The sequence below is a fragment of the Ascaphus truei genome, chromosome 6 (assembly GCF_040206685.1).
Source record: "Ascaphus truei isolate aAscTru1 chromosome 6, aAscTru1.hap1, whole genome shotgun sequence".
Lineage (NCBI taxonomy): Eukaryota > Metazoa > Chordata > Amphibia > Anura > Ascaphidae > Ascaphus > Ascaphus truei.
Window position 1 is genome coordinate 72,141,713 of NC_134488.1, and position 13,700 is coordinate 72,155,412.

At 40.9% G+C, this 13,700-nt stretch overlaps 1 protein-coding gene across 3 annotated transcripts in view; it reads right to left on the reverse strand.

Moving 5' to 3' along the window:
* The window catches only part of DVL1 (dishevelled segment polarity protein 1), a 110,541-nt gene that overhangs the window by 50,508 nt on the left and 46,333 nt on the right, over positions 1-13,700 (reverse strand). For all 3 annotated transcript variants that reach the window (XM_075604783.1, XM_075604782.1, XM_075604785.1), the window contains exons 2-4: positions 11,118-11,187; positions 10,514-10,635; positions 6,593-6,705 (exon numbers count right to left, since the gene is read on the reverse strand). In XM_075604783.1, coding sequence (XP_075460898.1) covers positions 6,593-6,705; positions 10,514-10,635; positions 11,118-11,187 — 305 coding nt within the window. The remainder of the gene's footprint in view (positions 1-6,592; positions 6,706-10,513; positions 10,636-11,117; positions 11,188-13,700) is intronic.

Here is a 13,700-nt window from a genome sequence, read left to right on the forward strand (position 1 = left end):
GGGGGGTCATTTACTTGGAAAACACCTTTAAATATTATGGTAGTGAGTGAATAAAAGGGGATTATTTAAATTGAAAAAAAAATTGTGGCTTTGCAAATACATGTGGTGGCAAAAGACGATTAAATGTACTTTTGCCCACAGGGCATTTTGGTCCCAGTTTGCGTCCAACAGCTGTTTAGTACAGCAACATGTGGAGCCAAGACACTGCTCCACAAAGTCCAGGAAGAAAAGTAGTTAAATGACCCAACTCTAAAGTCTTGTGGATTGCACATGAAAACTCCTGGTTCTCCAATGGTTACACATGTGATCAGAAGGAGCTACAAAAACGTAGGTGCAATCCTACTGCTGATGACCTTAGGTCACTTGTATAGAAGTAATATATGTGGTCAGACCATAGTGGTCCCACTGCCTGCAAAGAATCCAGTCACCCCTTTGTCCAGTACAACTATTTCTAAATGATTAATATTTTTGGGAAGACTAAAGCTCTTACCTCCCCACTACAATGCTTTCGCTTTACACATACAGGGCATTGTAGCTGTCCCATTTCAAGAAATCTGTCTGAATAATGGGGTGAGAACATTCCCTCTAGCAGACAATGGAGAAGTCATAAGGAGTTCTCTAATTGGCCCCTTTTGAGTGCCCATTCTCACTCTTCCTGATCTTGGGGTATAATCCGGACTCTATCTCAGTCAATACGATGGGGCCTGATGGAGGAGGGGGGATTTTGAATTTCTCCACTGAATGACCTCCTGGTGTTTCTGACACAAAAATGATCCCTACTCTGCTGTTCTGTTTCTTTTCATATGTATGTCACATGGCTTACTCAGTCTTTCTGTGTTAGACTTTGATTGATGCATATCTCTCTTATGTGTATTAAATGGCTGAAAGTCCTTGCAAGGTGGGCTCACAAGTGGCTTCAGCAATTCCTTCAGGGACAGACTGGCCTGCTGATAATTATGCTCATCTGGCTATTCTGGCATGGAAGGGGTCATCATGTGCAGGTTGCTGTAGACAATCACCTGCTAATTAGCAAGGAAGGTGATGAGAAGCGAGAGTGCTGTCAGTAAGCTCCAGCTCCTTAACCTGGGGTTAAATTCTTCCTTTTTACTCTTGACCCTTTCACTCCTCTGACATATTTCTGCCCGGATTCTCACATTGGAGACAGACTGGTTTTAGAGTGTGAAAGGTCCAGGCCTATTAAACCTGTGAGGCTCCTGTTCCCAACGACCCCTTGCATCTTGATAATTGCTGGACAGACTAGAATGAGTTAATTGGGCAAGTCCAGTCTTCAAGGGCAGGTTTTCAGGATATCCCTGCTGCAGCACAGGTGACTCAATCTGTGGCTCAGTCATTTTGGCTTAGCCACTGATTAAGTCATCTATGCTTTAGCAGGGATATCCTGAAAACCTGACCTGTTGGTGGCTCTTGAGAACTGGAGTTGCCCACCCCTGACTATCACTGAACTGAACCTAAATGGCGCATATTGTACACACGAGAACATATTGTAGCCCCATATTGTCCTACTGAAAAGAAGCCTTGATAAGGTGCAATATATCAAGGTGCCCAGGAGACACTTGAGGCAAATCACATGAACATTGTTACTTTGAGACAATACAGAAAGATGACAATTATTTTATAGAGTGGTACAATTGTTCTGCCTGAAAAGCGCCTTGTTAAAGAGAGAGAGGAGTAGTTTTGTGGTTCAGGCACCAGCCTGTGAAGTGAGATATCACAGTGTAACAGTCATTACAGCTTTCATGAACCTTCAAGCAAGTCACTTCAAATATAAAGGTTCAGAAGACAACTAGAACTGCACAGTGACAGCTTTTATGTACGTTCCATTTTTTAGTTATGTGGCGTGATGATATGAATTCAAACACACACGTGGATATGTTACAACCAAGAAGTGACTATAACACACTCAGTATAACTTACTTATGTGTCCATCAAACATGCTGTACAGTGCCCAAGGACATCCTGGCACACACACACACACACACACACACACTCTCTCTCTCTCTCTCTCTCTCTCTCTCTCTCTCTCTCTCTCTCTCTCTCTCTCTCTCTCTCTCTCTCACTCTCTCACTCTCTCACTCTCTCACTCTCTCACTCTCTCACTCTCTCACTCTCTCTCTCTGACTCTCTCTCTCTCTCTCTCTCTCTCATATCACAAGTGCCGAGTCAGTGAGGAAGTGGGAGATCTCTTGGGTGCTGCAAGAGCCTCCCAGGTATGTAACCATATGGGACACCCACACATAAATCGCAGCCTACCATCGTTCACAACATGAACATTCCCCAGCCAGAGAAAGGCTCTGCACAGGGGCAGCTTCCAACTAGTCAGGACAAGCCGAGGAGAATGCATCTGCTCGGAGCAATTTGAGGGTCACAACAGGACCTGCCCTACCTCCACAATCCACAAGTATTGAATAGGCATCCTCGTTCTGTAACTTTGCAATGTGGGTTAGTATCCTATGATTGGCACCTGACAAATGAAAGTCTGGGAAACAAGTAAAACATATTTGGGGTTTTTACAAAATAGTTTTTTAATGTAGTGTTATTTTTTAATTGTGTAAATCAGTTGTTTATGATGGAGAATTTCATGTAATGTGCCTGTCGCAGTTTAAGAATAATATTTTTTGAGCCTCCCTAGGAAGTTCATTAGTTGGTTTTGTATCAAGGGTTATGAATGGGCATTATGATGTTAAGGGTGATGAATCAGTAGACACTATGGGACTTATTCTGTAAGATCTGTTAGCGCTGAACCGTACGATCTTCCCGAAAAGCCCTATTCAAGTCAATGGGGCTTTCCGTGCAGATAGCACTGTTCAGCGCTAACAGAGCTTACAGAATAAGCCCCATTAAGTCAATTTCATGCTGCATCCGTTGTGTATTAGAGTCAACAATGACACAGTGTCACTATAAGAAGACCAGTAGCACCTGCCGTTCGTCCCCAGCAGTGATGACATTTTCCCGTCACTCGCATCTTCAAGCTCCACTTGTGGATATCCGCTTAAAGCCGTGGTGCCATTATCACTTAAATATCCTCTTTGTATTTTAAGTAATGCATGATCACTAGGGCACCTCCTTTGTCAGCCGGTTTGCAAAGAATGGTCTTATCACTGCTGACATTTTTTTTAGCATTTCTTTCTCACTACTGTTAAAGTTGATATGTTTTGGTTGTTTGGACCAATTAAAGTTTTTGATGTCACATTTTATTAACTTGGTGAACGTTTGTAATGTGCTTTTGTGTACTATTGGAAGTAGGAGAAGGAACCTCTCTGTGAAGGGGGGAGGTAAGCAGGCACCACTGTAGCACTCGTCACTCTTGGGGGGACTCTCTCCCCTATCTATTTTACTTTTGGAAGTAACTTACTTGTGGGGTATAATCTAGAACTCGCCCCCAAGGATGTACTCCAGTTTTCTGTCTGCAGAGACAGGGGATTTCCCTGTGTCTCTGGCGATCACCGTGTGAGTCGTATGCCTTTTTGCAGACTGACAAATGTGGCACATACCCATGTTTGGGATGAACACACTGCAACTCAGTGATTAAAGGCAACTCTTTCCAACATCCCATATTAGGAAAATCATATATGATCAGGAATTTCTTTACATGTAACTCTGATTATGTAATCTACTTACTTTGGCAGACCTATTGTACTGTAAATGCCTATGTTAGAAAGACAATTAGACCAGTTAAGAAACAGAAGCATTTGCCAGGCCCTTAGAAATGTAATTGAAATGCCAACTGACAAACATTTTTGGCAAAAGACATCATGTGAGTCAACTCAGGTTCCAAATTATTGATTATGTACCATCTTTGAGAGGAGGACACATGGAAATGTACTTCTAAGGTAAGAACATAGGTTGATACATTAATTATTTAAAACAAGAGACAGAACATGAAACACAGACAGAGCTCAGTGCACATCCAGTGAAACCTATACACGGTACAGTGCTTAAATATATATGTATAGATATCTATTAAATAAAAATGGTCTTTTAGTTTAACATTTTGACCAAAGTGTTGTAAGCCATTGAGCCACTACACGGCAGACCACATCTCTAGGGTACCTAACACTAATATAAATTTTTAATAACCTGTGCATTACCAGGAAGATGCAACTAATTTTGACAGATTTATTATAAATCATTCTTCCTGGTAATGCACAGGTTATTAAGAATTTATATTAGTGTTAGGTACCCTTGAGATGTGGTCTGCCGTGCAGTGGCTCAAGGGCTTACAACACTTTGGCCAAAATGTTAAACTAAAAGACCATTTTATTTAATAGATATCTATACATATATATTTAGGCACTGTACCGTGTATAGGTTTCACTGGATGTGCACTGAGTAGCACTCCTCTGTGACACTTATATATATGTTGTGGTTATTTTGGGGGTTCAATATGAGCTTGTAGGTGTCCTGTATGTGATACATGAATTAGACTGTTTAGCCTTAAGGGCTACATAAAATAAGTGACTTAAGGGTCTATCTGTAATTTTCCCATCTGTTATCCGATATGAGGTTATTATGTATATGAGACCATTATGTGTACTATATTGTCCCTATAAGACTCACTAGGTGGTACTCATCACTTATGAGTGTTTTATTTTTTCCATAATATCCAGTTTATTTGGTTGTCCAGACCCTGTACAATCCATACTACATCTACTGTAAAAATAATCTTGAGTATATATATATATATATTCCTTTTGTAAGCTCATTGCACAGTACAGTATGTTTGTTTCACTTTATATGCGAGGGCCACTTTTGTTCATTTTTAGCCACCTTTTTTACTGGTAAGCCTTTCATACTGTTTTGCTCATTATACACTAGAAAGTATGCGACAAGTTCTTCTTGTGTTCCAGGCGTCGTTCCTTTGGAACGAATGACGTCACCACGTTATTGTGTGATGATGTCACCCCTAATGTCACCAGGGCTTTATGCGGATATGTGTGGTGGGAACGAGAAGTCACTCTCAGTGCTGGGTGGCAGGTGTCACCGGTATTCTTATACGGTTTTTATTATGGTTTTACTTCTTACACTGTTTTATTGTCCACGGACTCACCTACCCGATGATAGGGCCACAGAGGCATTTCTGCATGCTCCTTATTAAATGGCACACAAATTGCAATACTTTGGATGCTGAATTTCTTTGTCCAAGGAATCTCCATACAATGAATCTATATAGGACAGAGCGCTGCTTCCCGTTTTGTATTTTTCTGTATGACTCTGTAGTGTTGGACACACTGCTGGGGATACACACCCACATACTGTACATGTTTTACTTTCAGCCCTTCTGTATCTGTTCTTTCAGCCCTTCTGCACCAGATTTATTCAAAGCAATAAATCCGTTTTGTAGTGGGGAAATGTGACACCTAACTTCCCTGTGTGTGAAGGTTCTGTGTGTCGAATACAAGAGGATCACTCCCAGTATTCCAGTAACAGCTGCCACGGGTGTTCAGACTTCCACAAGGAGCGGAGTTCAGATGACGATGGTACGCCAGAGAAGTTTTGGTGAAAAGGTGAAGGTTTATTTAGAGATCAACGTTTCGGTCCCTATTTGGACCTTTGTCAGGATGTCTGTGTGTAGCCCTTACATCAGGCAAAGCAGTTAGAGTTGAAGCCCTGTATTATAGTTGGATGTGAAAAAATGAGTGTCAGTAAATTGAATTTATTATTTAAATCTAAAGTGATGTTAGCTCTTTGCTCAAGAGATCCTTTGTTATCACTGAAGATTGATGCATATCTCCCTTATGTGTATTAGAGCAGCAGTCCCGACAATATTACCCATCTTTTTTTATTTTTTTTTATTACAAGATTTGAACCCAGTTCCCAAAATACATACCAGTGTAGTAACAGGTGTTCTCCCATGGCATTTAAATGGCCGTCCAATAGGAAGCTGCAACGGAGGGCACTGTGGCTTCCTATTGGCTCGTGGGACCCCTGAGATTTCACCGAGTTAACACCAGTAATGAAACAGGTGAAGTATCTAACTACAGTATGGAGCTGAAAAAACAGCAGTTCAGCTCCGGGGGTAGGAATTGGGACTACCAAATGAAGTGACATTTTTTTTCATAAAGGAGATGGACAAACACTTCACTGTGCAGTAAGCCAACTCCTGATATTCTTTGCAGAATGGAGAAGATGGCAAGAAGGCGGGTCAACATTGAGGATTTTCCATCTGCTTCTAGCACAGCCGTATTTACAGAACAAGGAGAGTTTGATGGAAAATGTGTGGTGTAGGATTCCACTGCTCATGCTGTGCATGTTCTGTGCATACCCACAAGTCTGGAAATGCATTATACATGTATGGAGAGGGGCGTGTTGCATTGTTGCTGTCCCTTCTGTTTATGTTCTGCATATGGAGGTAGCATTATATACAGTGTTTTCACTGTTAATTCCAGTTGCTCAAATGGAACCTGTTCTGCGTGCACTGAAAGTGTACAGAAAAAAGTCATACACTAGTACACGGAACTAGTAAAGAACCTTGTTTCCTTTGTTAGATGTTGCTGCCATTTCGTCAGTAGGCATGAATAACACACACAGATTTGAACGTGGACTTTGTAATAAAGAAGAGAGGTTACGGTACCGTCATCATGAGACTCTCTGTTCTTCCGCCGGTGCCGGTCCCTCCTGTGGCTCACCACCGAGTCTGTTCCTGTCTCATTGTCCAGTCCATCTCGACTGCTGCCAGCGTTAGGGCTGCAATACAGGGAAGCTTCATTATGTGCCCACAATAACTAGCAACCATTCCGAGACATACAACAAGGACACCAAAATGTCTCGTGTTCATAGAACTTCCAGAATGTTTCATGGCATTTTCTAAAATCAAATGTATTAGTAGAACTGGAGAAAAGCTGAGCCCTTATACGTAAAAATAAAAAGAGCCCGATTCATGACCTCTAGTGTTATAAGAGAGTACCACACTAAGATCATTTATAGGTTCAGTACACCATGGGTCTTAAAATCCTGCATACAAAGCATCCTCTTATGATACAGGCTGTTTATACCCATTAACTAATTATAACAGTCTCATGTCATGAATCTGAAAGAAGATAGTTTGGGAAACTTGGCAGACATGTTTGGAGGCATGTCTTGGATTGTCTGTCTTTAGATAAAATTTGTGTTTGAAAATTAAAATGTTCTTCCTGTAAACTATTAAACATTGAGCCACTTATAATGTTGATAGCTGCACATGGGGCGACCTGATGCAATGAATTTGGAAGATGTTTGAGAAAAGCAAATACATAATAAAACAAGGTGAGGGTGGGGTCCTCAGGGAAGTACAGGCACAACGGTCTTGTGAATCAAATAATATTTAGTAGACCAAAGTGATCTGACGTTTCGGCTGTGTCACTCAGCCTTTATCAATGTGAGGGTGGGGTCCTCTACAGAGCTCCATATACAGTATGTGAAATGTTGAAACAAACTCAGATTTTTCAATGCAGGCTCTGACACTGATTATCTCTGAGGCCATTGGCATCCCCTTTATTTTTTCATGATTCAGTTAGTGAACAGAAAGGAACAAAATTACAGCAAATTAAAAGGGTCCTGCAAGCTCTCAGAACACTGCATCTCTGAGCTGTCCAATGGGACCTAAAGCAAGAACTTTCTTCCATTGCTGTGAAGATAGATCCTGTTGTTTTCTACCTTTTTTGGAAAATACCTCATCCTACTTAGTTGCATGTACTGTACTGTACAGTATTTGTTTGTTTGTTTTGATTACAGAGCAGAAAGGGACACCATAGAAGGGATATTTTGTAAGATATTTTGTAAGATGGATTCAGCATTGGTTAGAATGTTACCAGTACGTCTTCTGAAGCGATTGTATTTATATGTGTTCAGTTCCTTTGCATATACTTTGACTCGTTTATTTTGCACTTTGCTCATACAGAAAACATTTGCAACAGCACAACCTAGTGGTGCATAAAAAAATAATCGTATAACTAAAGGTTTATATTTACAGATGCAGCGACCATTATTCGAACACTTCACGCGTTGTATACCTCGGAATACCCATGTGATGGCGCGCGATTTCTTCCAACTGTACCGCCTTTATACGCGAGTGCAGAAAATGGCATTTTAGTGTTCTGGCTTTTAAACACCTGAAATTGACACAGTAGCACAGTACTGTACACATTACAATTCATTCATTTCATTGCATTTAATTGCACACATTCCATGAAATTCATACAAAGCAACCACGATAAACACGTGTGCCTGAGGCGATTGGCCGCTTTAATGCCGCGTGGGATACAGCAGCGCACACGAAAACTGCGCCGTGAATTGTTCGAATAACGGCCACTGCATCTGTATATAGGCTAGGGGTTGGCCGCGCCACCTGTGCTGAAGAAGGAATATCCTTAAAACCTGAACTGTTGGTGGCCGTTGAGGACTGGAGTTGGCTGCCCCTGGTATAATCTATGTATTACGAGGAGCAATTCATATATTTATATTCATTTGCCTGCTCGGATTTCATGGCACGCAACATTGCCACCAAAATTAAGATTTGGTCATTGTTGATGTGTTGACAGTAAATTCTCAATGTCCAATTGCATTTTAAAATAAGTGTACGCTATATTTCTTGTAGAAGAAAAGACGGCGAGATATTCCATTAAAAACAGATCCATATTCTATTATTTCAAAAAAAGTTCAAGGGCATTCCAGCCATGGTTTGTGTGATAGAGCTACCCAATGTATGCTCTGCCTGTGCAGTATGGGAGGCCTGTACCGCTACTTGTCCTTCTTTGTTTGTGTGATAGAGCTACCCAATGTATGCTCTGTCTGTGCAGTATGGGAAGCCTGTACCGCTACTTGTCCTTCTTTGTTTGTGTGGTAGAGCTACCCAATGTATACTCTGCCTGTGCAGTATGGGAGGCCTGTACCGCTACTTGTCCTTCTTTGTTTGTGTGATAGAGCTACCCAATGTATGCTCTGCCTGTGCAGTATGGGAAGCCTGTACCGCTACTTGTCCTTCTTTGTTTGTGTGATAGAGCTACCCAATGTATGCTCTGTCTGTGCAGTATGGGAATCCTGTACCGCTACTTGTCCTTCTTTGTTTGTGTGATAGAGCTACCCAATGTATACTCTGTCTGTGCAGTATGGGAAGCCTGTACCGCTACTTGTCCTTCTTTGTTTGTGTGATAGAGCTACCCAATGTATACTCTGCCTGTGCAGTATGGGAGGCCTGTACCGCTACTTGTCCTTCTTTGTTTGTGTGATAGAGCTACCCAATGTATACTCTGTCTGTGCAGTATGGGAAGCCTGTACCGTTACTTGTCCTTCTTTGTTTGTGTGATAGAGCTACCCAATGTATACTCTGTCTGTGCAGCATGGGAAGCCTGTACCGCTACTTGTCCTTCTTTGTTTGTGTGATAGAGCTACCCAATGTATACTCTGCCTGTGCAGTATGGGAGGCCTGTACCGCTACTTGTCCTTCTTTGTTTGTGTGATAGAGCTACCCAATGTATGCTCTGCCTGTGCAGTATGGGAGGCCTGTACCGCTACTTGTCCTTCTTTGTTTGTGTGATAGAGCTACCCAATGTATACTCTGTCTGTACAGTATGGGAATCCTGTACCGCTACTTGTCCTTCTTTGTTTGTGTGATAGAGCTACCCAATGTATACTCTGCCTGTGCAGTATGGGAGGCCTGTACCGCTACTTGTCCTTCTTTGTGTGATAGAGCTACCCAATGTGTACTCTGTCTGTGCAGTATGGGAAGCCTGTACCGCTACTTGTCCTTCTTTGTGTGATAGAGCTACCCAATGTATGCTCTGTCTGTGCAGTATGGGAAGCCTGTACCGCTACTTGTCCTTCTTTGTTTGTGTGATAGAGCTACCCAATGTATACTCTGTCTGTGCAGTATGGGAATCCTGTACCGCTACTTGTCCTTCTTTGTTTGTGTGATAGAGCTACCCAATGTATACTCTGCCTGTGCAGTATGGGAAGCCTGTACCGCTACTTGTCCTTCTTTGTTTGTGTGATAGAGCTACCCAATGTATACTATGTCTGTGCAGTATGGGAAGCCTGTACCGCTACTTGTCCTTCTTTGTTTGTGTGATAGAGCTACCCAATGTATACACTGTCTGTGCAGTATGGGAAGCCTGTACCGCTACTTGTCCTTCTTTGTGTGATAGAGCTACCCAATGTATACTCTGCCTGTGCAGTATGGGAGGCCTGTACCGCTACTTGTTCTTCTTTGTGTGATAGAGCTACCCAATGTATACTCTGCCTGTGCAGTATGGGAGGCCTGTACCGCTACTTGTCCTTCTTTGTTTGTGTGATAGAGCTACCCAATGTATACTCTGCCTGTGCAGTATGGGAGGCCTGTACCGCTACTTGTCCTTCTTTGTTTGTGTGATAGAGCTACCCAATGTATACTCTGCCTGTGCAGTATGGGAAGCCTGTACCGCTACTTGTCCTTCTTTGTTTGTGTATATGTGGAGTTTGCCTTTCATATTATTTTCACAATTCATCAACGCGACAGTTCCAGCCACGCAAGGTCTCTTACTGGAAAGACGGTGGGCGCGAGTCTCCGATGCCCCCCGTTCTCTCAATGGGAAGAGGAAGGTCTGTGCGGCTTTCAGTGCTCTGAGATCCAGCATCTGAGTGGGAGCTTTCTGCCAAAACCAGCTGCATAAACGGGGGGGGCAAAATAGAAGGCCTTGTGGTTAAAATACATGATGAAATGCTGTGGACTCTTTAAACAATCTTCAACACCACTAGTGAAGGGGTTAAAATAAGTAAGCCGTTCAATGTAGGTATTAGAAGGTTTAACACAGTGTGCATCTCCTCTAATCTTCTTATAAACCCCTGAGACAAAACCCATTTATACGACAACAGAGAAATCCGGAGAGAGAACGTGTCAACAATCCATCAATTCTGTCCCTCAAGCCACATGATGCTTATCATTCATCGAACTGAAGAGTATTACATAATATTAAAAAAAACCTGATGCATTTACAATGAAAAGTGACAAACAGATCATGTGCTGGTAAACTGTGTGGTATATGTTGTAGTCTCCAAGACAACTAATTACATTACAAGTTCTTTATGTCAAGACTGACCTCCACATTCCATCACTTACCCATCAAGCATTTAATGCGATCACTTACCCAGGACACCACTCTGCCATTAAAACAAGGGAGCTTGGAATTGTCATCTGAGATCTCTTCTTTAACCACCCTGAAAGGCAAAATATGACAGAGGATTCAGTGACAGAATATTACCTGCTCATCTAAATTCCACACACGTATCATGTCTTGAGGGCTAAGCTTGTGTGCATTTTCCCTGTAATCCATGCTAATTAACTTAATAAGCCTTTCTGACATTGGTTTAACATCAGGCAGTATCAACTGTCATCACTGTGCCTATATTTGATACGGTGAGAAGTAATTAACATGTAGGTAACAACGTGCTAACTTGTACTTAGGTGCATTGAACTCAGCACATTGTTAATTATAGGTTTAGTGCAGCTCACCACATTAAATATGGGGACTAGTGTTACATTGCTATGATGCGATTCTAATAATGTATTGCAGAAAAATAATGCTAATGCAACCATGTCCACCCCAAAAGCCATAACTGTATAGGAGGCCATTTAAAAACACCAATGAAATCCGATACGTTTTAATGGATCATTTTTAACGTCTGAGTTCCAAAATGATGTACAGTGTAAGAATCAAAAACGTATACAAAAATATTCAAATATTTTAGTCCCAATTGAATGCTGTCTTTCTTTTTGAAATGGTGGAAATCAATTGGAATTGGATCATTTTATTATTCATAAGATTAAATAAAATTGCACAAAATATATACAATTAAATAAAACAAACACCGACTTTGTAAGCCTTCACAAACATTAAAATAATACTGTATGTGGAATAAAGGGTGAAATATGCAGTATTATCATACAGCACAGCAAATTAATACAGATAACATGGCTTGTGGGTGTGATGTAAAGACCTACTGCATTTCAGTCTATCAGGGATATTTTTTACATGTTGTATTACCTGAATTTAATCTCTAATTTCATGTTACTTTTGGTATATCAAAGGACCACTGTCAAGTCATTGAGGTAGCCAAATGAATTAGAGGAATGTTACTACTGTATGCAGCAAGACATTCTCCTCATTCATTGGCCGACAAGACTGATTTGACTACTTCCTGGAAGTGCTCGGACTTGAATATCTACTGAAACGGGGGATCCCAACCAGGTTCAAAGTTAACCAAAAAAATTGTGATATTTTCTTTAAGAGTTCCAAATATATAAGATAGTGGCCAGTCAAGGACAAGCATCCACTTCTTACAAGCTGCAAAGGCCTAAAATAGAATGCAAGATACTATACTTCTGGAGTGCATACACTTTAAAAATCAATGTCAAGAATCCACAAAGCACAGAAAGGACTGTTAAGGGATTAGATGAACAAAAAAGTGCATTATAAATTTTTGCGAGTGGGGGGTGGGAGGGGGGATATGTGGTATCAAGGCACTCCTTGTTTGTTTCATGCTTTACTATCGGAGCAAAGAAAGAAAATATTCAAGTGCCAGTATGCACAAGCTATGCTTCCCCCAGGTTTGCTATCTATACCAGAACAATTCTCAATCTCTGGCAGTCATCTAAAGCATAAATATGCTTCCAACATGAATTAACCTGTCGGAATCAGAATTTTTTTTTTTTTTAGTTTATGTTGTAATGTAGAGAAGCAAAGACTGAGATGTCCAATTATGGTTCAGTGACTCCGGCTTTTGTGTCCATCACCAGCAGTACCATGGCTGTTGAGGTTCAAAGCGTAAGAGATGCAGGATATGGAACAAAAACTGGCACTTATATAAAATTCATTTTTTTTTAAAAGAAGTAAAGCTTCAATGAAGCAAAGTGATGTTGTCAATGAATAAGAAAGTAAGGTTTGCTGCACACCAAAGAAAAATAACAATGATTTGCGATACATTAACCGGTGCTCCCTAGTCCCAGGGAAGACCTGCATTTCATCCAGTATCCAATGTAATTGATGGACAAGGGCAGACGGATTTCAGTCATTAAGAATGTATTGTGCCATAGAACACACTGTTCTATGGCACAATAAATTCTTTATGATTGAAATCCGTGTGCCCTTGTCCATCAATTACATTGTTAATGAATAGGACGCACTCCAAATTAGTTTCTTTAGTTAGATCTAAAAATCCACATTCTCAATGAAGTATTGTAGTAGTGTTGATTCATGGCTCCACTGAGCTTACACTGTTAGTGGTATATTAGGAGAATTACATCAATGTATACACAGTAGGAGCAAGTAAAAGTGTACTCCAGTTCCTGTCCAAGAAATGAAGCAATGTAAATGCCAACTTACTTGTAAGCCCCGTGGAGTCATTCATTTGCATTACTTACTCTCTTGGGTAGGCAGTGAATACCAACAACACTTGCTCCTAATTTCTTTTTAGGTCTCTAAACACGTCACTAACATTTTAGGCTCTATAAGATCAGAATTTATTTCTGCCAATTTTAGTTCTCTGCGTTGTATTGCGACACCCCTTATTCTGCCACTTTAATAAAAAAAAAATCTTAAATATAAATGTGACAGGAGAGTTTGTTACATATTTTTGGGTTATGGTGGGAAACAAAAAAACAGGAGTCACAATGAATAATAATTAACTGAGCTTGCAAATAATAACTGTGCCCTATAACGTGCACTTATGAG